General features: G+C 44.4%; 1 protein-coding gene across 5 annotated transcripts in view; it reads left to right on the forward strand.

Moving 5' to 3' along the window:
* Positions 1 to 25,172, forward strand: part of LOC116844635 — a 68,584-nt gene that overhangs the window by 24,208 nt on the left and 19,204 nt on the right. Inside the window, exon 1 of one of the 5 annotated variants that reach the window (XM_032816441.1) lies at positions 6,245 to 6,426. The exons of 2 other annotated variants lie outside the window; for them this stretch is intronic. In XM_032816441.1, coding sequence (XP_032672332.1) covers positions 6,330 to 6,426 — 97 coding nt within the window. In that variant the 5' untranslated portion in view covers positions 6,245 to 6,329. Of the gene's footprint in view, positions 1 to 6,244; positions 6,427 to 11,800; positions 20,591 to 25,172 lie in introns of those variants that run through there. 2 more of the 5 variants (XM_032816442.1, XM_032816445.1) reach the window with 2 other exon arrangements.

Here is a 25,172-nt window from a genome sequence, read left to right on the forward strand (position 1 = left end):
ATATATATATATATATATATATATATATATATATATATATATATATATATATATATATTTCACCATGTTTTGATTGAAAAGCTTGAATATTATATCTTAATGCAAACATTTCATAGCTGTTGCAGCATAGTCACTTGAATATTCTCAGACGATCCGAGAGAGCATACCGTTCTATTGCTCTGTCCGAGATTATTCGTTAGTTAAAGCAAATTGCGAGGACGCGCGCTACGAGATGTATATTTGATCCTGCCCTCGTAATACGAAACCGTAGAATATTTATGAAGATGTATGCATGCGGGGTGGAAGTTTGTCAGCGGGACATCCAGACAATCCCGCGTCGGCTCTGGGCTAATGGACGTGTCATCCCGTTATTAATTGCAGCCGCCGGCGACCTAATTCAGTCACGTAATCGGTGCCTCGGTCAACTCTCCTCTCCGACCGGTGACGCGGATAATCGCTGCACCGGGTCGATTAATACGAGCCATTAGGTATCGAGAATGTTGGATGACGGTCCGATATCGCTGGTATTCGATGTAATCGAAAGAAGTGAGAGAGACGGGCCGAAAGACGACCACCGTGCTCGCGGCGTGATAGCAGTTCCGTCATCGTAAAACTCGGCCTATCCACTTGGACGCGTCGCGAATGAAGGATGTGTCGGACGTGCGTATGCATTTGTGCAGCCGCAACAGCAAACACCGAGAATTATTCTCTTACTTTGAGTCGCTCAAAAGCGGGTCCGTGTTCCATATAGCTCGACAAGTTACTGCTCGCTCGTTCCAAGCTTCCCTCCCCTGCCTCTCTCTCTCTCTCTCTCTCTCTCTCTCTGCGCTCTCCGACCGGTTTTTCACTTACGATTAGATACGTGAGTATTTTCGAGGGTTCGTCCGCGCGGGAGGAGGAAGAGTCGAGACGCTTCTCGATTTGCGCGAGCGCATGTATGTGTGTACATATACATGGACTCGTAAAAAGCTCAATGAACTCTGTCGCGACGGATTGACGCTGTCCGCGAGATGAGCAAGCGCGAAATTAATGGCCCGCGTTGCCGACGATGAAGACGCGCAAACTCGCTTCTGTCTCACGTTGATCGATCATCAGTAACAAGCGGACCTCAGCGGATCGACCGCGAGCGCGGACGAACGACGGAATTAACGTTGTCGCGAAGTGCATTGTGCACGCGGTTAAAATCTGCATATCCTCGGTCTGCGCAATCTCGCACTCTCACACGTGACGCTCTTATCTCCTACACACCATTGAACTATTCCCACCTCCGAGGACAGGCTGAATTCATGAATGGAAAGGCTCCGGAGCCGGAGCTGTACACCTCCTCCTCCATGCTTCGACGGTGAGATACCGCCCGCGTACGAAAGTTCGCGGAAGAGAAAGTCCCCGATGACGATGACATCACCGCTACCATGGTCATGGTCTCCGCCGATTCTGGATCAGAGGCGCGTGTCGCGGATCTCAGAACTTTCGAACGACCTTTCTCACGACGCGCCACCACGACGTCGATCTCGGTATCGTCCTGATACGGTAAAAATTCTTTGCACTTTGAGTCGTTGGAGCTTGCTGAGACTTTCAAAACCGAAAGGGCTTTACGTTTGAAAATAAAACGTGACACTTCTATCGATCAATTAACTAATCGATTAATTAATTAATCCCAAGCATATTAATTCACCAATCAACCCCAAGTTGTTATAATATTAGCCATTAATTTCATGTTATAACATATCGCGGGCGCGCAATACATCACGACTTCAATTAGCGCTATTGCCAATACCAATAACGTTTATTGATTAGTTTGCGACCAACGCAGGGATCGTGTCCCAACCTACCACCTTCCTCCGCAGGAACCTACCGCTGTTCGAACCGCAATGACTCTCGTTCGCCTGCCTCCTCGTCTAGTGCGATATACGCTTGTTTGTGAACAATGGGGCACCAGAAAAGTAAATGACGTCACTGGATACGGCGTCGAATCCCGCCTTCTATGGTTTTCACGCTCGCGAGTTCGCGCCATACCTACGTAAGTTGGTTGAAATAGCGGCTGTGCACCGTTACCACCCGTCACCTTTACGATCGCGTTGAGAATTTCATAGTGTCTTACGTACTTTCAATCGTCAAAATCGAAAAACAAAGGCGGCGTCATTGTAACAGGGAGGAAAACTCGAAGCTGCCGAAATTCGTGATTCGAAGTCACATTAGTGATACGCGCTGACAGACAATTTGCTTAAATTACACGTCATTTTTTCGTTTTTAACAACATCGAAAGTTTTAATACGTACAGAACATGGTGATTAGTGAGAATTATTAATATTCTCGCTAATATATAATTTGCTTCTGTTTTCTTTCTTTTGTTGTTTTTGCTAATTTGTTTTTGTACAGAGTAATTTGAAACAACTTCCTGTCTTTGAAACGACATATTCTCGAACGAGAATATGTCGTTACAAGACGGCACTCGATACGATACACACGATAATTAACGGAAGTTATAAAAATGATGTATAGAATGTTATCACATGCATCGATAAGCTCTCATCGCAACACGCGTTCAACGTCAACGCCTATATCTGACGGTGAGTTGTGCCGTCCCTGCCTACTTTCTATATCTGATCCGTAATAGGCAAACTATTTATTTTTATAAAACTAAGCTTCGGATAACATTTTGCAAGAGAAGAAATCGTCTTAAAATTCGTTTGAAAACATGTCATTTCAAAGACAGGAAGTTGTTCCGGATCACCTTGTGTACATGTCAGTATGCTTTTCCTTTCCTTTTCTAGTATGTACAAAATTCCTAGTAGTACAAAAGGCTAAATTTATATTTGATAAAATACAAAAAATATTTTGTTAATTGAATAACGAATATAGTGAATATTAATTCGCTTATAGGACACTTCATATATCATCGAGTAGACAAACTAACGGCGTAGTGCGATGTGAAATTGATTTGATGTCCTGTGCATTGAATCACACGGCATCATAAGATGCGCAAATTAGGAAAAAAAAAGAAACGTGCGAGTGACAAATCTTATCTTATCAGTCAGTTGGCTCCTCGACGATTGCAATCAAGGGAAAAAATCGAAACGGATCTAAGAACAGCGACTGCGGCGCGACTCTCTCGCGAAGTCTCGTAATCCGTGGTTCTGTTCCCCTCATTAGGGAACTGGACGTAGAAGGTAATTGATACTTTCATAACCTGGCAGCATTCCCACCTGCGAATAGCTGAGTTTTTGCCGCGGCCTCGTTAGAGGTGACAATAAGTAGTTACCTGTTTCCAGGTAGGTACCTGCCTACCTGCTCGCCGCTTACCTGCCATGGAACGTCAGGAGCTGAAAGACGGTGCGGCCGCGTTGGGAATTATTACGACCGCGATTTTGCGATACGACTTCGCGATTTTTGCTATGCGCGGAATTCAACGTGCATCGTCGGGACGCACGATAAATCAAACGCGCGTCATTTTGAATCACCCGACGAGAGTTTGGCATGCTCTCGAAAAATTTATCGTGGACCTCGGCACGTCCATGGCGATTTCTATATTCAATTGCCATTTCCAGACACGCTACTCTCGGCCGAGATACTCGTGTATCGAGAGTGCATTCTGCAATATCTGTGAACAAGTTGTCTCACCCACATACGCACGTCCAAGTGCGCGTGCATGCATATATGCATGATCGGCGATAAACGGCTTTCAGAACATGTCTTCGCGCCCGATCCTCCGATTGATTTCCCGAGTGAGTGAATTTGTGTATAAATTAATTAATATTCCCGCCTTATACAACCAATTAAACCGGCAATCCGAGTGAAAGACGGGTCGTTCGTTCGTGCCGAGATAACGTCTCGCGTATTCACCAGCTAACGTCCGAGTGTCCGTCGCGATTCGCGAGTAGCGAAGCAGCTCGCGCGGTTCAGTGACAATCGTTAAAACCGGGAATCGAGCGAGATAAACGGCCGAGTTCTTCTCCCGCGTGGCGAGTTAGTGTATGTGCGTGTACGAATGGTCGTTCCGCGACAGCGTGCAGTTACGCTTCACATCGGCCACACTCGCGACAGCTCTTTCGCATCCGACTGAACGATCCTATCTAATTATGTAAGTTACTCGCGCGCCTGTGTGTGTGCGTGTAATACGCGCGAGAGTTTACAAATTAGCCGCCGTTACGAGATGCGTGTACACGAGTGTCGGCGCAACACTAATCACGGTGATTGCAGGGGAGTGCAAATCGTCGGCGGGATAATATTCCGTGTAATTGGTTCAGCCCCTGTCAACCTGTCTAGCTGCCGGACGATGTCTTAACCGAACAGTCGATGCCGTGTGCGTGCGAGACGCACGCATTTTCGCAAACTATCTCGATACCTCTGTCATCCGTATCCGTTCGTGGAATCTATTAAGTGCCACGATCTTGCCTTCTTCTCCGTGAGCAATTGAATCCTGGTCAATCGCGATCACACGACAGAAAATACAAGACCTCGCGTCGTTTCGAGTTAACGCGCAGGGAATCGGCGGGCAATTATATCGGCAGATGTAATTTTCCGTCGCGACAAACGTCGCGCATTTTCAAACGCACGAAACACGGCAATTGCATCGAGAGAATTCGACTTTTTTCCTAACAACCTGCCCAAAAGTTACACTCCGATTTCTTTTTAATTTGGCACAAATGTAGAAATACAAAAAGTATTTAGGTCATATCTTTTATTTTGGTCCAGTTTAAGTTTCACGGGCAGTTTATAGCTTTTTGATGTTTCATTCCTATTATCAACAAGTGCATGAGAAACAAAAATGCATGAGAAATTAAAACTGAATACAAGATATAGTTAAATAATTTTAACAAAATCGACATAGCTGAGACCATTCTAAATTTCTTTAGCCGAGATTCCAACCGAAATATTTCAAATCTGTGCTAAATAGTCAAAGTTCGAATCTCGGCTAAACTGAGAAATTATTTGTATAAATAATTTTTCAACTTTTTACATATTTTGTTTAAACATTTTATTATTTATCATTTAAAAGATTTATCATTTTTCCATTAAATTCTCACGGGATTGAGTGTTAAAAAAAAAATAAAAAATCTTAGCTTGATGATGAAGTTAGATGTCATAAACTCTACCGAGTCGATGTTGTTCATTCCATTCGTAAACATTATTATAATCCTTCAAAATTGGACGCCTTCTATTTTATTTTGACAAGTATACGACAAACCTTTTGCACCGACCCAAAGCATTCAGAAGACCGCTTTCTCGTGTAATCAACCTGAACGCGAAGAATCTCTCCCCCGATCTGAATGACGTCCTCGTGCCCGAAGCGCGCACGTGACTGAACGGCGCATTCCCATGGGAACCAGCGGAAACGACACGTTCGCGCCATGACATTTGCCTACAAAGTCGAGAGAGAAGCGGCTCACCTCCAGATATTAATAAATTATAGCAGGCCGTTCGCTATTTTTTCGGGGTCCGAAACTCAGAAAGTAGGACCCGGACGAAACAACAATGGGCGAACGCGCCACGGGGGTCGGGCCCCGAAGAGTTGCCCGGGATAGATTTTGACAACGCGATCGCGTCCAGCGTCCTGTATTATATGCCGCGCCGGTAGACCGTAGATCAGATAAGGGATCAGGTGCGTCTGAGGAACCGACCCACCGACTTCACCTTGCGTCCGCTTCGCGCGCCATTCCCTTTCTGTGTTCCCGCAGCCGTGACTCGGGAATCACCGGCGCTCCCGATAGAATCGGAGAGGATCCCACGGGCCCACCACGTGGCGCATCTCTCAAGAGAAGTGAGATCTCGTGAGAGAAAAATCGCCCCGCCACTACAAGTGCCGGTGGCGCTTAAACATTGCGCCGTTTTTCATTTGGTTTCAATTAAATTTAATTTTCAATCTGCTGAGTTCTATTAAGGCTCCTTGTATATCGTCGATTATGTCGAATTTGTGATGCCAGAAACGAATGACATCATGATAAAAGTTGTGTGTCATTTCCGAATACAGATAGATATGGATGAATAGTGCACTTGAGTGTGTATTAAATTGAGACAAATTGTATTGATATTTTTGCAATTCTGCTTTATACAGTACCTGATATTTTTGCAATTCTGCTTTATACAGTACCTGTTGTTACCATTCTGGTGCGATATTATATTCGGAAAAAAATTTCCGCGTAAGAGATAAATGAACTTTATCGCGAAAGGTATGTCGATAATAATTTCCCGCGACACTTATAACAGGGACATCGCGCTTGCAACTCGCTAGTTGAGCATCATCGTGCACTTTACTCGTTACACAGGCATCGCAATACACAATAGTCTGGAGCGATCAAGGTTGCGCATAATTAAGAAAGTTTTATATAATGGAGTATTTACTTATTAAGCGAATCTCAATTTTCTGTGCGAGATACTGCGACCGTGCATCGGACATACCTACGGAGCTCAGTCAACTCAACATACGTGAGTATGATGTAACTGATAACGAGATAGCGTATTTGTAGAACTTTGCGCGAACACTCAGCTCGAGGATGATTCAACCTGTTCAAGATTGTGCAATGATAAATATGTATCTACGATTTTGGCCGGAACTGACGTTACATTCGTTCTCAAGAAATCTCGTTTATGTTTTCTTATTAATTTTGATACCACAGATCCTCGATTCTATAGTCGCTGATTTTGAAGTAAACACGCCGAGAAATGAAACGAAACTCATTACTATATTTGTTAGAGGTGTCCGTAAAATAAATTAAAATATTTCGGGTAAAGTCGAGGAAACTGCAGCGACTGATACATAAACCTATCGATCAACCAAATATTATCGCGGTCCTATCTCAGTTCAGAGACAATCATTTCTAATGCAACGAAACACTACCACCGGCGACGAAAGACCAATTATCCCAGGGACGTAGAGAAGATTTTATCAAATTTACACGCGTTTGGCGGTCTTTTGATGCAAGCGAATTTCCGGGAAAGAAAAAATTACGGCGCTCGGACATAATCGTCTTGTGCCGCGTGCAAGTCACCGCAAGGGGACCTTATTGGCTGAGAGTGGAAACCGCCCACAACGGTTATATAGTGCCACACAGTTATATAGTACTCTAGTGCTATGCGGGGTTCATTCATAGTTCCACTCCAGTCTAGTCATTCATTAAACCGATACGGCGGGAGTGTCCTTACGGAGCGTGCGCCGATCGCGACTCTCGATCGCTCGAGTGACCCGCTTTAAGCTTTCGCGCGCGTGTGCGTGTCTCCACGTGTGTGCTCGTCCTACGGACACGTGAGATCGAGAAGTGCAAAGTCCCTGCTGCTGCTGGGTCACAAAGTGGATTAACGTCGAACACGGAGAATGCGAATAGGTGAGTTTCATGACTCACGCTCGGACTCGGTTTCGGACGAACGTTCGGAGAAACGTGGTACCTGCCACGTCGGGATGAGCGTTCGACGCGTTGAATGAAAATTCGACACGACTGACGGAGGTGTCACAAGGCGCGCTACAACGGCGATGACGTTCTCGTTGACCCTCTCGCGAGCGCAAACAAGCGCGGTCAAGCATCGGAGAGTCCTTGCAACGTGACGTTCTCGAGTTACAAATTAAAGGAGATAGTCCAATCGAACATCTCAACCAGGCGATTTTTACGCGATGCCCCGCGCGACCGATGATAATTACCTTTCGTGCATATATACATAACTTATTATCTGTCCTATCGTTAATTAATAGCCGCAATCTGACTGATAACACCGGGTCCCGTTTTCGACAACAAGAAAGCTCGCTCGCAATTTTTCAGCAAAAGCTCTCCCTCTCTCTCTCTAATAGCATTTCGTTCTCATTTAAACCGCGACACATCGCGCGAGTAGTAGCTTCGCGGGCAAGCCGTGTTCGCCGAAAGAAGCGTAGATTGCACCCTTTTTCCTCATGCGATAGCGGCACTCCGCGGAGTGGCGCTTCTAATCTCTGTTTTTCACGGAACCGATTCATTTCACGGCTCATCTCGTATCAGAGCGCGGCAAATACGCCTGCGGCTAATCGCCCGCCGCTCGGCCACGGTGTCTTGCGAAAAGCGTTCCGGAACTGGTCGCGCTCGTGTAATCCAGCGGCAACCCGGCGATCTTTCGCCGTGCCTTTGTTCGCGCGTTGATTCTGGAAAGCGAGAACGAGAGCCGAAAGAAAGCAGGCGCTTCGTCTGCCGTTTTTCTGCGCGACGAGCCGCGGAATGCCGCGCCGCACGAGAAACGCCCGTCAGCGGCAGCTATGCGAGCGATTTTGCGAACAAGAGAGAAGACGAAGGGAACATGCGCGCGGTCCGCTCGTTCTTCGATCATTTTTCCGCTTTTCTGTCCACGTCGCCCTCAGCGCGCTATTTAGGATAGATCGGGTCACGTGGGCAAAAAAGGTCGTTTTGTTCGCGTATTTGTGAGAAAAACGGGGTATGTTAAACGCTAGAGAAGGAATGGCAAAAGATTCTTCCTAGAATGTAGAAGACTCCAGAAGACTCTAATCTGAAAGTCTTTCCAGAACTTTCTAGTATTTATCCCTGAGCGTTATTGACAAGATATTGAACAAAGTATAGATAGTCTATAAAAGCACTTTGGACTCTGGCATATTACATCGATAGCGATAGCGATAGGGAATTACTATCGACTAATTAATTAGAAGTACAACAAAACGGGTTATCACTATGAATCATCATCTTCGTGGCGTCCATTTAATCGTCTGTTATCGCTTTTTCTGTCGATGCAAGTAGATGTGAATGATATAAATTTGATGATGGCACTCTCGAATGATATAGACGTCAGCTACTCTAGTGTGCACGCCAAGTGCGCGACGGAAATGCACTCAACTGATTAAATTTTTTTTTCATAATTCTACTCGAGAAAGTCGTTTCATGTGTTAATCATTCGTGTGCGAGACTATTTTTCTCGACGTATCGTGAAACATTTTTCGAGAGCATAATGAGATGCTCTTTTGGGCGAGAAGAGCGACAATTAAAAGCAGGAAGGACGGAGCGCGACAGAGAGAGCTCCTCGCAACGTTCACTCCTACTGCACTTAGCTCAGGCACGTTATTTGCGCACATAAGTTCATAAGTCTCGATGCCGACCAATCGAAGGGAACAGTCAGCAACGACATTCAACCAATCGAATCGAGTGGTGCTAAAGCTGGTGGGACAGCGAATAGAGAATGAAAAAAGAAAAATGATAACTGGACCGAGCCAAGGACCAAGTAGCGCAAGAGTGGAAGGCATTTCCGTTCTAACGACCGGCAAAAACTCGACTTTACTATCGACAGTAGGATTAAAACTCGGAAACGCACGTCGTGTCGACAGATCGGCCGATTTCAGGAGTTAGCCGAGCGTGACGAATATTTTCCATTTTCTCCTACCAAAGCGCGGCGATTGCTCGGAAAAAAAGGCCTGTCAGCTTTGCTCGGAAACACACACGCGTTATATAATGAAAACATTAAAAATGAAGAAACCAAGGAGCTCGGGGAAGCCCGTCGCTATTTTTTTCCTCGACACTATCGATTCCTATCGGAAGAACTTCATATAACGTCAATGCGGCCGCTTTCGATGCCGTTTCGATAAAGCGCGAACACGTAAACGGCTAAATGTGTTGAACATGCAAATGCGCAATGAAAGATAATGCATGACGTTGTGGAGTATTTATACGCCCGATAAACGTATCGTAGACCTGAACCTGCCGATAACGCGGAGTGTGTTAAACTTTTACCATTATAAGCAGATAACAATGTATTAATGATTTTCTCGGTCAATCTTGTATATTGCTCTCCTATTTTTAACCTGCACGGACAAAACTGCCACGATTGCTATATGCACAATTTCTACGATTAAAAAGAAAATTTATACAGTTTAAAGTCAAATGCACCGAAAGTTGCTATTGTTATATGTCTATCGATACTATTGTTATAGTCACAGTTTCTGTGACGTAATGCATAGTTACACAGAGAAAACACTAAGGACTTGCCTAAATATGGTTGCCATAATAAAATATTAATGTTAATTTTCGTTCAAGCATATAAGATGGTTGCAGTAACTACAGTAACTATAGCAACTATAGTACTCTGGAAGTGGTACACTAATCTTCTTTACTGCCTATCCATATGTATTTGAGCAGTACTCTCAGTGCTGTACGGTGCGACTAAACTCTACGAATCTTCCAACCAAAAATGATATTCGTTCTACAGACAAATAGACAACAACATTCCTTTGGCTGAGACAACTATGCATACAAGGATGTACTAACTGAATATTATATATAATAAGAACTATGGCTGTGAGAACTGTATAGATTGGTATCTAATAACAGCAACTTTTAATATCATATCTATCTCACTTAAAATTACATAAATTTTCTCTCTAACTGTAGCATATGTGGATATAGCAACCATAGTAGTTGTCTCCGTATAGTATAAATAACAAAGAAGGTTAATAGGTCTATTCTTTTTAGTTGAACTGCCTGAACTGGTGCAGACTAGTGCAATAAGTTAGAGTGAAACAAAATATATTTGTCTCATTTTAATTTATCGCAAAAGTGTGCATCAATTCATACAGTTTAGCTAACAAGTGAACCTATCCAAAAGGTACGCTCCGATTTCTTTCTGATTTGGCATAAATGTAGAAGTAAAAAAAATATTTAGGTCATATTTTTTTCATTTTGGTCCACTTTGAGTTTCACGGGCAGTTTATAGCTTTTTAATGTTCTCACTCCTATTATAAAATACAACAAAAATGAATAAGAAATAAAATTGAATACGAGATACATAATTAAATAATTTTAACAAAATCGGCGTAAATGAGACACGAACCATTCTAAATTTCTTTAGCTGAGATTCCAACCAAAATATTTTAAATCTATGCTAAATTAGTCAAAAATGGTTCGAATCTCGGCCAAACCAAGAAATTATTTGTATAAATAATTTTTTTAACTTTTTACATATTTTGTTTAAACATTTTATTATTTATACAAATAATCTTACATATTTGACTTCATATTCATAATCAGCAAACCAAAAACGCCTATATCTTGTATTCAATTTTATTTCTTATGCATTTTTGTTGCACTTGTGCATTTTTATTTATGGTAGAAGTGAGAACATTAAAAAGCTATAAACTATACGTGAAACTCAAAGTGGGCCAAAATAAAAAAATATGACCTACATATTTTTTGTATTTCTACATTTGTGCCAAAATAGAAAAAAATCGGAGTGTAACTTTTAGATAGGTTTACTTGTAAGAAGAACCAACCTAATATATCATTTTCAGAACATTATGGTTACTGCAATCATTTTGTATGCTTGACTAAAAATTAGCATTGATAATTTGTTGCGGCAACCATATTTTAGCAAATAATATCTTCAGTGTTTTTTTCTGTGAGTACTTTGTATTCCCTAGCGTTACCTCTTACCTCTTTAGTTGCGAATAACGCATTATGATAATGCACAGTAATAATGTATAATCCATTACACTATACGACACAATACTCCTCATTTCGTTGACAAATGTCGCGGAAACGCTGTTGTCCGCGGTTCGTTGACGCTTCAATTTAGCGGCTTTGTACGTTATCAGTCTTTCTTCCATGGTGTGCTTTCATTTCTTATGTATCTTTCCGCTTTCTTTACGAGCTCTTCTCGTATTTGTAGTCTTGTGGCATGAGGGGCGGCGAATAAATTAGTCTATATAAGTGACGGCGTATTGCTGGAATAATTCCCAATTTTCTCATTCTGACGACAAATACGCGCGGCTTGATCTTTCCGTTGTTCACAGAACAATCAGAAGTTCTCCTGCAGATAAACACGTGTTCGTTGTTTTCACAAATACACGTATAATGCCCATAAAAAAAAATAAAAAGATACATGAAAAATAAAAATGCGGAAGGAATGTTGAAACTAAAGATCTCAACAAATCTCGTCCGCAGGAGGAAGCCAATTGCCAAGAACTGGAATTTCCAAAAATCGAGTTCAACTTTCAGAAATTAAAAGGACGCTTTCGCTCGTCGCGGAAAAAGGAGCACGAGAAGAAGATCAGAATGCGCCGGATATCGCGACGCGCTCTCTGATATTACTTTAACGAGATGGACGCGCATCGTCGGAGTGTTCGCTTTTCGCGTGTAGACGCCTTTTCGTCGTAGGAACGGACTACCGGTCAATTAACGACGTGACACCATAATTGGCGCGGTAATTCGATCCCCTTGCGGTAGGATCCTCCGGGGTAGCTCGCGCGTTTCTGGGCCCCGAGTTAAGCGACCGCGCGCGCGCACACATCGTTAAATTAAAATCCCGAGGCGTTCGCCGGAGCACCGACGTGGCCCGCAGCAGGGCCATGCCCGGCGCTGCCGTCTAATTTGTAGCGCATAATATTCGAATAATTTGCACGCGTTAATGGAACCGGGCCCCTTCGTCGGCCACGGGGCGCACGGAACCACCTTGCAAATATTTGCGACTAATAAAACTGATTCGAGCCGATAGGTGTTGGACGGAGCCACCGGAAATCGGAGCGAGCAAATACGAGTCCGGAAAGTCTCGCGGCTGCTCTCCAACGACGTTAAACTTAAGAATGTTAAACTTAAGAATATGTCGCGTATTTGAAAATTTAAAATATTAACTTTTTTTCTACTATTTTACGTCGTACCGGAGACGATCGCAAGTGCTTTCACATACAATGACAGTACGTGCAAAAATTGATTGGAGCAGTGCAATTTCTCTGTGAATCAAAGCAATCAGCAATCAAATTTAATCAGTCGTCATATATCACAAATAATTCATCGTAAAATTATATTTTACTAATTTGTTATAAAATCATAAATAATTAAATCATCGATTAAATTACTCGTGACTACATAACGATTGATTAATTTTGATGATCGATTTGCTAATTATTTTAGTCACAAGAAATTTTTATTATTTTCATTAATGCCTAACATTGTAAAACACTGGAATATTGCTCAATATGACGTAAGCTAAGTAGGTGGTTTATTATGCAATTGCTTTTACCCGTTTAGCAAGATGTTTATTATGTTTGCGACATCATGGACAGTATCGTTTACAAATGTGCAATTTTGACCGGCCAATCGAGTCGAAGCGAAATTGCGCGAATAACTCATCTAATCTTATCAATGACGTATCGAACGATGCGAAATCATTTTGCCACTCACCGCGACGAAACTAAAATATCGCACACGTACCGCGTGTTATCTTCGAGTCGGACGTTGTTCGTAAACTTTTGCGGAACAGCGCGGCCGCGCAATAAATTTCACTTTTATTTTCATGCGAGGCTGATTTTCGCGACGATGAGAGTGACGTGACTTTTCGATACGCGAGAGTGACAATCGCGATACAGAGCAAACAGTGACGAAAGTCATAGCGATTATCGTGTTTTTCCGTGAAGTATTTGAATTTTAACACAGCTCGACTGACCAATTACACAGAGGATGAGACATCAAGACAAGTACCGGCCAGACTGCACATTAGGCGTCTCGGAGACATACATAATGTAACGAGTCTTAGTCATCGGCCCGTCAAGAGTAGACCTCCTCCCCGTTGAACATTGATTTACAAGCCGCGTGCCTGACACAGAAACTTACTTTCCTTGTTTCCACGATCGGTTTCCGCGTACCTGGACGCGGTTATTTCCCCGAGTGTTCACATCTTCACCCGCAATCGGCTAGTTACAGTGCCTTCGGCAAATACGAGGCGGAACAACAGCGCTAGTATGTGTGTTCATGTGTTTTATCGTTCTCAAAATCATCAAGTTCTCAAAATTAATTTAGATGCGATCGCGACTACTTGGACAGTTCAATTTGTAATTCGCTTATCTGCACCGTCGACCTTGACCAACGCGAGTATTCCCCTGAAAAAGTCTATTCCGGTCTAATCGTTCTTTCCTCCTTCCCACGTACATCATTACCGGCTATCCTGGTGTTTAATGAGTCGGTTCCCCGAGTTCGCCAAAATGTCATGTGTAAAAATATCTACGGTTTCCCATATTTTCCTCAATCACGCATAACGAGCTCTTCCCCTCTTCTCCCTCTGTCCGAAATACGTCACGTGCCCTACGAGAGCCGACGATCGATTCAAAGGTACACGCACCGCCTCAGCGTCGACACGCCGAACCTCACCCTCTCAAACAGATCCTCTTGGACTCCATCTATCTAGTGATCAATCGCGATCTCGCGGTTTCCATCATGTGATCGATCGGACTCGCGAGACGACCGGCGAGTTTAATGACACGTGTAATGAAATCGATGTGGCCCGCGGGTCCTGAGCCCGCGCACAGTCCACGAACAGTACCGCTCCCCACGCGGAGGTCGCGCAGTGAGGGTGGCGTGCGCGCAGGTGGGAGGACAGGGAGGACGTACTGGCAGATCGGAGGACTACGGTGGGGCTACGGAAGGGGGCTGGAGGCAGCGGTGGCAGGAGGAAGGGAGGTGGGACCGAGTGGCGGTGAGCGAGCGAACGAGCGCGAGAGCGAGAGGACGAGGTGAGTAGTGAGTCCGTGAGCTCGAGTGAGTAACTGGGAGTCGCAACCGGGGGACCCACTCAGTCACCACGAGATCGGCAAGCCGAATGGTCAACCGCGCCGGTGGTTCTTCTCGGAGAGTCTGCAACGCGTCGAAGGGAGCAACCGGCGAGGGCCCTCGGATGTCATCGGGCGCGACGGTCCACCGCGGCTACCTCGACCCGATCGCGGCGCACAGGTGGACGGTCGGCTGTTGCGTCACGTCGTGCCGATCTCCCGACGGAGAACGGCCGTGCCGATCAGGATCCGAGTCTCGTGAGCACACCGACGATGTGGAGATTCCTGGTGCGCTGTTATGTCACTCTGACGTCCATCTGACGCGCAGCAGTAACCACACCGCCGGTGAACACGTTCTCGTTACTCTCTGACGGTCCTTCTCTCTCTCTCTCTCTCCTCTCTCTCTCTCTCTCTCTCTGCCTCTCTGTCTCTTCGTCGCGATATACTCCGGATCGTGACTCGATTGTTGGTGTCCGCGCGCGCGCGACGGTTCGTCCCCGGCAGCGGGACGCGACGGTTGGACGAGGCAACGGACAGCGTCGTCTTCTACGGTGCAGCCGAGCCGATCTCCGAGGCGGTGGGAACGCGAGCGAGCGAGTGGATGCGAGCGGAAACTGTCGCCCGGAGCAGCCGAGGACTCTCCTGCAGGAGGACGAGGAAGAGATGATCTTCGAGCTGCTGGTGGCCGGAGCGTTCGCCCTCGCCACACTAAGGCGGTGTGTGTACATTGCTGAATTCTATCCACTTTCTCTCTAACGCATATAACTCTATCTGTCAATACATATATATTTCGCTTTGGTACACCGTCGTTTCGCGAGTAAGAGGCATTCGTCGCGCAAACACTCACCGTACGAATGAAAACGGGTCGTGGATGTTGCACCGAGCGCGCGCGTTGGCGCGTGTGTCACTACATCGCTCCTCTCGCGGCTTATTTGCGTATCTCGCTCCAGGCATTGACGTCTCTCCGCGCGAGGGCCTCTTTCGGGAAAGTCGAAATCGCCTCAATCCACGACGACAAGTGTTCGTTTTTCGGGACGCGAGTTTTGCGAGAACGCGTGCTACGTTAAGCAACAAGAGACCGCGGAGGAATGCGTCGCGCTCTTTGTTGATCGATTTTTTGTTATCTTTATCGATTGCGCCGAACGGGTTAGTGATCTCGTCCGTGAAACCGACGCCGCGAAAAATGGTCACGTTTTGCAAGGAAATCATCAAGTGCGAAATGGCGGGACAGATCCCGGAGAATCGATATAAAATACGGGACGCGCGTACACAAGTTGGCTCTTCCGCTTCTGCTAATTTCTCTGCAACCATCTACCAGAACGCATCTCTTTGTAGATTTTATCGAAGAATCTTTGTTCAACACGTTCTCGCGCCTCCTTCAAACAGGATCGGTTCTGCCGGAGAATATCCTAGTTTGCGCGAATCCCAGCACTCGTAGGAAAAGAACACAAGGCCATCTTCTTATATCGTAATTGCAATTGCACGATAAACGCTAACTACGTACATTTGAATAATTTACCCTCGTGTAAAACACTATCTCGAGTCATAATAACCTGAGCGGCGTATTATTGGAATTTATGTAAATTGAAAACCGCAGCTTCAAATTGGAGTTTGTGTTAATCTTATTCCGCTCATTAAGGTTCTCTCAGCACAGAATTAACCGGCAAAAGATTTACACGTTTAATATTACTCGAGAAATCCATGAATGATCTTTGAAATTATCTTTGTTAGATAAGACTCTATTTTCTTGTACTTTTCAAGTTGATAAATACAAATTACTCGTGCGTTTTTTCTTGCAACTATTCCCAGTGCGGCAATTACGTCATAGAACGGCCGCAATATCGGTAATTAGTATCAATGTTACGAATAATATTAATATACCTTAAAGTCGCCAATTTCGAGAGAATCGCACGACGCAAAGATATCTGAAATGAACATCAGTCGACATAGCGACTCGATGAGTCGCTATACTAATTTAATCTTGTGCGACGGATAAATTTAAGCTCCACTTTCTGGTGATAACAATACATGCGTTTCTCACCAACGTAACGCTCTGAAAGACTGATACCTGAGAGATTTATAGTCTCGTTGTTTGCGATAATAATACAACCATTCATCCCACGCAGCGCATTTTACCTCATTTGCAGTCGTAATCACACACGCTTCTCCGGGACGCCGTGTGTGTTGACATGCGTTCTTTCGCGTATTATTTATTTACACACGGCAGAAAAATAAGTTCCCCACGCAATACGTCGTTCGAGAGATCTCGCGTTGCGGCAGAGATCAACGCGATACTTCGCGGCGCGTGCTTGAAAAATTTGTTATCTACTAATTAGTGACTAAGCGGTGAACTGAGTCAGTGCGCTAGATTAGGTTGCTTGCGTGTTTATTTGGCTTCGGTCTTGGGGCACCGGCGCGTATAAATACATGGATATCGATAACTGAGTTCTCGTTTAGGACCTTCCCCCACATACTCCGATACTTATCGATCTGCTTGACTCTCCGCACAAGCAGAAATCTACACTTATCACTTGGGTTTCTGCGTAAATAAACAGTTCGACCGAACAGTTGGCCACTTTACCAAGAGACATCTATTTTATTTTTTACGCAAGATATATCAGCTGTCGATAGATCTAGGATTTCGTGTCGTTGGCCATCATCCGTACAATATTCTCGATCCTATTTGCGCGATCTCAAGCGCGATGATTAATTTATCCGCGAGCACGTCTATTTATCTATATTTTATCCATTTTCCGCAGAATAAATGGCGGTTTGTTTCAACCGCGAGCATGCCGCTGTTCCGCATCACCGCCACTTTCCAATTAGTCTTGCTCATTGCTATCCACCTAATTCGTCATGCTCACGTAGATTTTCAGCTCGTAAATAATCGCTGGAATTAATTCGCGTTTAGTCCACTGCGATCACATTACGCGCAACTATTCGCAACAACATTGCAGCGCGCAGTCAGGATTCAAAGTAAGATTTTCCGAGCTCACGGCGAACGGTGGACGTAGAACGAAACACGAGAGGTTGGTCTACTCTTTCGCAAGCGAATTTACCGCGTACGAGCCTAAATATTATTACAGAATAATTTGAACGCCACACTCGCGAGACCATTAGACCGTGATTCGTTGCGCAATTCCACCCCAATAATGAAACCCGCTCGTCAAAGGGTAACTCTAATTCTTGCACGACAAATTTGGATTCGTTACCGAGCCGTTTTCTACCTTCCTCTCCTCCTCCTCTTCCTGCTCTCTATGGAAGGTACGGCCGCCGATAGAGACGCGCGTCGTGTTGATACGGGACACACACGGACTGTTTGCTCGGGTACCATCGCGGACCCTTTTTTTTTCGTGTAGGCCCCGAGTCGAGTCACAACACTAGTAAAGTTACAAAAGCCGAAGGCAAACAGATCCGGGGACGGGCCTTAACCGGTTTATTAAACACTCGCGCGCCCCGGAGGTGGTCCCCATCGTTGCTGAAAGTGGCGACGACGCGACCAGCAGCGGACGAGGACGACGGCGACGTCGTCAACGCCGCTCGGTCGTCTTCCGGGGCCCAAATGTGCACCTCCTCCTCCTCCTCCTCTCTGTACGTACGTACGTGCGTGCGTGCGTGCGTGCGTGCGTGCGTGCGTACGTACGTAGGTACGCTCGTTCTCACCGTGGCACCACCTTGTCGAGAGGGCCAACAGAGGAGTTCACTACTCCCCTCGCACGTATGTACGGGACGAAAGCGATCACCTCACAGAGGTGGGAAGGAAGGAACGGACGAAGGAGGAGTCAAACAACGCTCAGGCAAACCTTCCTCTCTTTTGTCAGGTCGAGCCGACCCGCCGGGAAACGGCTTTAGATTCCGGCAACCGCAAGGTTTTCATTTCGACCCGGTTATAATCATTATGAGGTATTAATTCCGTCGACGGGGGCGTGCGCGCGCGCGAGAGTGAGACAGAGCGCGTTTCAACGTTCTCCGATTTTAATCGCAGGTAATTCCGAAATTACCGATCTCTTTCAAGAACATCGGCTGTCATCTTTTTTCCCGCCGACTTTGATACCTAACGTCAGTCTTCGAGACACGTATAATATACATGTGCCGGCCTTCTCCTCTCTCGCGGGTTAGTCTGCGCAACACGAACTTTCGACGTGGTGCATCGACGCGGTGGAATTTTTGTACGTCTCTTAGTGTCACCGAGTGACTTACGTCCTACGACAGAAATAAAAGGAGAGAGAGAGAAACAGAGGGCCCCGACAGAGTGACTCGGACGCGCACTGGGTTGTGGTTTTGGGTTCAGCAGGGTTCACTGGACATATTATGGGACAGACGGGCACTCCAGCGTGAAATGAAAATATTATGCCAGCGTTCAGACTGCCGCACCACGCATGACACATCGAGGAATTGCTGTACACGCACATCTTAAAAGTCGAGAATTTATCGTGCGCGTTTTCTCGTTTCACACGACCATTTTTCCGCAGCGAATCGCCTTTCGCGAAAAGACAATCACTGTCGGTTAAACGTCGGTATCTGCCGGTATATTGAGATTCGATTTACGATAACAAGTCGTACACAATAGAGTAATATTTCTCCCTATAACGTTAAACGTTGATCTAATGCCAGGAGTTATGAGCTGTAGCTTTCTTTGTTGTCCGGTGATTATTTAGATGGAACTAGCGTCGACTAAAATTCGCCAAAAATTTAATTGCGCGGGGAAAATAGACTGCAGTTTAGTCCTTCCTAGACTGCCCTTTCTAGTGTTTTTAATCCCTTCTCTTCTAATAGTTTCCCACAATAAAGCAAAATTAATTTCTTCTGTAATTAGAAGTAAATCACACAAATATTAGCATTTTTCTTGCACGGAAGGAGAATAGATTGTCAGTAATATCAATTTTGTTTATAAACATAGCTAATTTTGCTAGAAGCAGCAATTTCTTAATAACGCATGCCAGCTTGTAAATTGTAAATAGCATACATGAAATAAAAGGATAATAAGTCACTGCAGAATATCAATCTGTTCCTCGATTACAAAGTTCTATATTAATTTTTACTGTAAAATTCTCTCCATGTAGCCATTGACACTCTGGAAAAAGCTGGTTTCTTTTGCAACCTGCGGCATGTCTATTAAGAGATTTAGTAGTGAAGATTTTGGAATCACAGGAACGAGAAGTTTCTGCACTGCATTGCTGTAGTCGTATGAGAAACCATTAATTTTTTTTAGAGTTAATAACTAAGAGAATCCAATAATTATATAGTTGACTTTATAACGTAATTAATCCGCATACGTCAATCGTGATACGTATCTCCGACATTATATTGAATCTCTGCACACAAGTAATTTCTTCGTCTGCATAACATTTTTTTCTGTACGCGAATGACGTCGCGTTGACGCAACTTTCTCATATGCCCTCCGTGAACCTCTCTTATTATTTCTTTTTTTTTTTTAATAATATTGTAACGTCGAACCTGTCTCGGTAAGTCCGCTGTCTAGCTTACGCTAGCTCGCGACGAGATATCGACACGTAGCGCACACGTCGTCGGTGCTGAAGCATCGAGCGATCCGGCCGAGGCCTCGGGGTTACTTTTTGTGGCAATTTGTTAATCGTACTTAGTTACAACCGAAGGAGCGACGCGGAACGTGTGCCGCTAGAGAGGCGAAGAAGAGAGAGGGAAAGATGGAGAACGACAGCTTGCGAGAGAGTAAACCAGACTTCGCGAGATATAACTTCACAGTCTTATACGCATTCCCATCTAGTTTCCCAACGGGTTCTCCTGACCAACTATCAGCCGCCGATCCGATCACGTTTCCCGAGTCTCGCTGTGATGCTGCGAATAATAACGAAATCGCGAACAGCAAAGGCGATCTCGTATATTTTCGTGATTTATAGGCGATCCAATAAGATCGTAATCGCGCGCAATTGATCGGACTGATTTTTGTTGTAGAGATACTTTCCCGCGGTGTGCTTACTTCAACGTCGCGATGAAGAAAAGTCAAGCAATTTTCCTTCCCTCCGCGCAAAAAAACGCTCTCGTAGAGGCGCCTCGTGCGAGTAAAAAAACTCGAGCGGATCAACGATTACATTGTGACGTGCGAGGAAACGACATGTAATCGCGCCGTTTGTTCTATATGCAATGCATGCGCGTTCGCTAACGTGATGATGAGTGTGAAATATGAATATATCGGCGATAAGAGATCGATGTTGCGTATGATGGACAACTATTTACGCGCGAGATTTGCAGTAAAATGCAACGCGTAATGAGTCATCTCCCTCCGCGCGCGGCTGCGTTAAGATAATGCGCGCACACACCTCTTGGATAATTCTCTGTCTCTCGTCAAGTTACGGCGCCGACGGCGACGACTAACACAACAATGCCAGAAACCTGTTCGCGTTTTTACCGATATTCCCATAGGCGTAAAAAAAAAAGATTATAAGGCAATTATGCAATTGTTGCTCCGGTAGAAAAATATTTGGAAAGTGTTACAAATGTTACGTGGATTATCGATAAAATCGTTCGTTCATTCAACGTCGAGATGGGCTGTTCCTTCGCGTATCCGCTAAAATGACGCGAGTAGACTCACCGCAATTGCAACAGATTTTCAACGCTTTCTGACTATCCTGCATGTAAGAAATTTTTCTCATGTTACTGACCAAATTGATTCCAATTAGTTATCTGGTTTATGCACAAGGTAACGTTATCAGGACCTAATTATTGGTAAGGTCTTAATTATTAATAATCATTACTAATAAGGTTCTGATTGCCGAGTCGTATTAAATGACTTATCAGGAGCCGATAACATCGTCTGATACAAACCAGGTGACTGATTGGGATCAGCCTGAGCAGGACCACGAGACAATTAAATTTATAGTCGAGTTAATTCTCGGTCGCGGTCGCGCGCGCAAGAGCCGACGTCGCTCCGGCGCTGTGATGTAGGATTTAGCCGCGCTTTCGTTATCCGTAACGAGCCGCTAATTACTCGGATTTACGAGCGCGTTAAGTATCGGCAGCTCTCCTATGCCGCGTTTAAAAGGCGCGTCGGCGGATCGTTCGCGTTGCTCGCTCAAGGTGACTCCTCTGTGCTTCTTGATACATATCCCGCGGCCTCTTCTCTTCTTTACCTCTTTCACGTTTCATTTTGCCGACGTCCTTAAAGAGATTACGTTAGACCGTCTGGATGCTTGATTGCCGTGCCCGATAAAACCCCGGGTCGTTTAAACGTAACGACGATTTTAATTTAACGATATTATTTTGCCGGTATTTTAGTAAATCACACGGTGCACTAACGCGATTGCTTAATAACCGGCTCGAGATCGATCGGTACTTAATAATCTGTACTTAATAACGAGTCCTAGTACCCCCGAATTGAGTAACTCTGTGGTTTTCGTGAAATTTCTCGAGGCCCGCGTTCTCGACGCCGGACGACCGTCCATCGTCGTCATCGTCGTTCCGGGCCTTCGCGTTTGATCAAACTGTCCATTATTACCATTAGCGGGCCATTATGCCGGCTATATACGTTTTCGCCGGCCCAGCGCGACGCGGCCGAGCTGAGAGTTCACAATGCGGGTGGCATGGCTGCGTACAGAAGTGAGGCAATGTTTAAATTACACGCTGCATAGTGAACCGCGAGCTTTACGAGCCCCGCCGCGAACTCTTCCGTTCCACCACCTACGAGAGCAATTACGGAGCCCGAAGCGAGCCGCCCCGGTACGGTGCAATAATGCACTCGCTTCCGCAACCTGGTCTGGCCACGACACGTAGAAATTATCACGCGTATCTTCAATTCCTCGCGACCAGCGAGCGCGTCGGCGTTAATGGCTGAGGATTTCAGAGCACTCTGAGGTTTCTTCTTTTTCGCTGCACGAAAACGGCACTAGTACCAAACTGAACTAGGACAGGCGAGTACAATAGATCTGGCCGTTTTAGCTGAACTGCCTGAATTGGTTGCACTAGCTCAAGACCTAGGGCGGCCAGTAGAGAAAACTGTTGCAATGGTTGTGTCCAGCAGAGAAAGCTGCTTTGCAACTGTTGTAAAATTCGTGAATTTGATTGGTATATGCTCTTGGATTCAACCAAAATTAAGAACATACTCCAATCAGATTTACGAATTTTACAACAGTTGCAAAGCAGCTTTCTCTACTGAACGCAGCCGATGTTCAGGTAAGCGCGCGAGCGTGTCCGCAGTTTCGGTGTATCGCGCCGGCGCGCACAGTGGAGCAAAAAGGCTTTCTCGGTGGACAAATTAGTCTGGACGTTATAATTTTTAACCGATTTTAATCCTATTTTATTAATTTACTCCTTATGAATTGCTCTATAACTTTGTCGAGTCACTTTCTAAAATTAGAGTTTCAATTCAAAATGGTGGACTCAAAATGGTCTTGGAAACATAGAAATCATAAGATATTGAATATGCTTGCACTAAATAAAATATATACAGGTTTTAAGGATAAGGAAAGATGCTATTAGTACATGTTACTTGTTAAAATATGTAAATTTCAAGCTAAATTTTGAAATTTACATATTTTAACAAGCAATATGTACAAATGTGTGAATAAAAACGTAATCTGAATGCACTGTTAGTATGAAGATATCAGAAAGTCGTAAAACGTTTCGGGTCGTTTAGGTCCTTTCAAGTGGCAAGAAATTAAAATTTTGACCTCATATATGTAATTAAGAATCCTTAAAACCTGTATATATTTTGTCTAATACAAGCATATTCAATATCTTATAGTTTTTATGTTTCCAAGACAATTTTGTGTCCGCCATATTGAATTGAAGCTCTAATTTTAAAAAGTGATTCGACAAAATTATAGAGCAATTCATAACGAGTAAATTAAAAAAAGATAACGGGATTAAAATTGGTTAAAAATTATACCATCTAGACTAATTTGTCCACCGAGAGTCTTTTTGCCCACTGTGCGGCGTATCTCGCCGCGCTTGATCTTCAGTTATTTCCGCATATTTTAATTCGCGATACTTCATTATCGAAGGTGTGGGCGGGGAACGCTTGAGATAAAGTGCCGGCTCGCGCTGTGCGTTTATTCTCGCCGCTGAAAATCGCGCCAACCTTGTTAGCGAGTCGGACAGTTTGTTGCAACACGAAAGCTGAAACGAAAGCTTCAACGTTTCGATATTTCCAACGTCACTGGGAGAATTTCAAAAAGAAAGAACCTCGCGAAGTATCAAAATTAATATATCCCTTGTTGTTTGTCTAGTTTGAAAAATAAGAAAGAAAATATAAGTCGCACTTAATAACCCAATCGCAGCTTGATAAATAAAAGTCATATACTCTGTTGCAAAACGATTTGCACACTTTTTATCGCATGAAGTTTCAGCAATCAAGCATACATTTCGAGGACATCGTTTAAATACACATATCAAATATATGCTCTATGTCGAAAATTTAAACATTCGTATTTTAAGACAAAAAACAAAAGTCTAGGATTAAATACACAGGATTGGTAGTTCTACCTTGTTTCCTATCATAGCTAACTCCGCGAGCAAATTTCGACGCAATTACGAAAATAAAAGCAGTCGAATATCCTAACTAAATACATTGAGAATCGTAACACGCTGAGTGTACTTTTCGAGTTCAGCCAATTACGAAACGCATGGCCGGCAACGGCGACGCGGCTGAAGACAAGTCCCCATCTACGATCTCTCGCCACCTGACGCCATCCATCGCGCGTTGCTGATTGCTATTCTCTACCTTGAGGCCGCGGCTCGCGAGCGCAATGAGCGATGCGTTCATTCATGCCGATACACCGCGGAGCGGGGTAAGCGAGCTCGCCGCGATATACAAGACGGAGTGTGATGCACGATGATCGCGATCCTGCAGGATGAGGCCTGGAGAAACGCGAAGTTATACACGGTCGTCTCGCGTCCTCCCTCTCGTCGTCGTCGTCGTCGTCGGCGAACACCAGGTGTGAGCCCGCCGACGACGCGATCTCCGCGGCCGATCTGTTTATTATTTCGACCGCGAGGGAAGAAGATACTTAATGTCCTGACACGATACTTAAAGTGTGCGTGCGGGTGTGGGTGGAAGGTGAAGAAAGTGCGCGATGAAACGTGACAAAGGGCCGATTCAGGATCGCGTATACTGAAGAACGCGCTGGCGTTCTGCGCAACGGAATTCTTCGACTTTCCCGGGTATTAATTTTTTGATATTTTTAGCGAAAACTTGATTCTCAGTTTTTGCGCAAGTTATATAGTATCACATTCTTAGACTAAGAAGTAAATCTACCTAAGTTACATTTCAATTTCTTCCTAATTTGGCACAAATGTAGAAGTACAAAAAATATTTAGGTCATATTTTTCCACTTTGAGTTTAACGGACAGTTTATAGCTTTTTAATGTTCTCACTCCTATTATCAATAAGTGCAACAAAAATGCATAAGAAATAAGATTAAATACAAGATATAGGTGTTTTTGGTTTGTTGATTATGAATATGAAGTCAAATGTATAAAATTATGTGTATAAATAGTAAAATGTTTAAATAAAATATGTAAAAAATTGAAAAAAATTATTTATACGAATAATTTCTCGGTTTGGCCGAGATTCGAACTATTTTTTACTAATTTAGCACAGATTTGAAATATTTCAGTTGAAAATATCTCAGCTAAAGAAATTTAGAATGGTTCGTGTCTCAGCTGCGCCGATTTTGTTATAATTATTGAATTATATCTTGTA

Source organism: Odontomachus brunneus, unplaced genomic scaffold (assembly GCF_010583005.1).
Source record: "Odontomachus brunneus isolate Ranch 3 - 2012 unplaced genomic scaffold, Obru_v1 Obru_scaffold_044, whole genome shotgun sequence".
Classification (NCBI taxonomy): Eukaryota; Metazoa; Arthropoda; class Insecta; order Hymenoptera; family Formicidae; genus Odontomachus; species Odontomachus brunneus.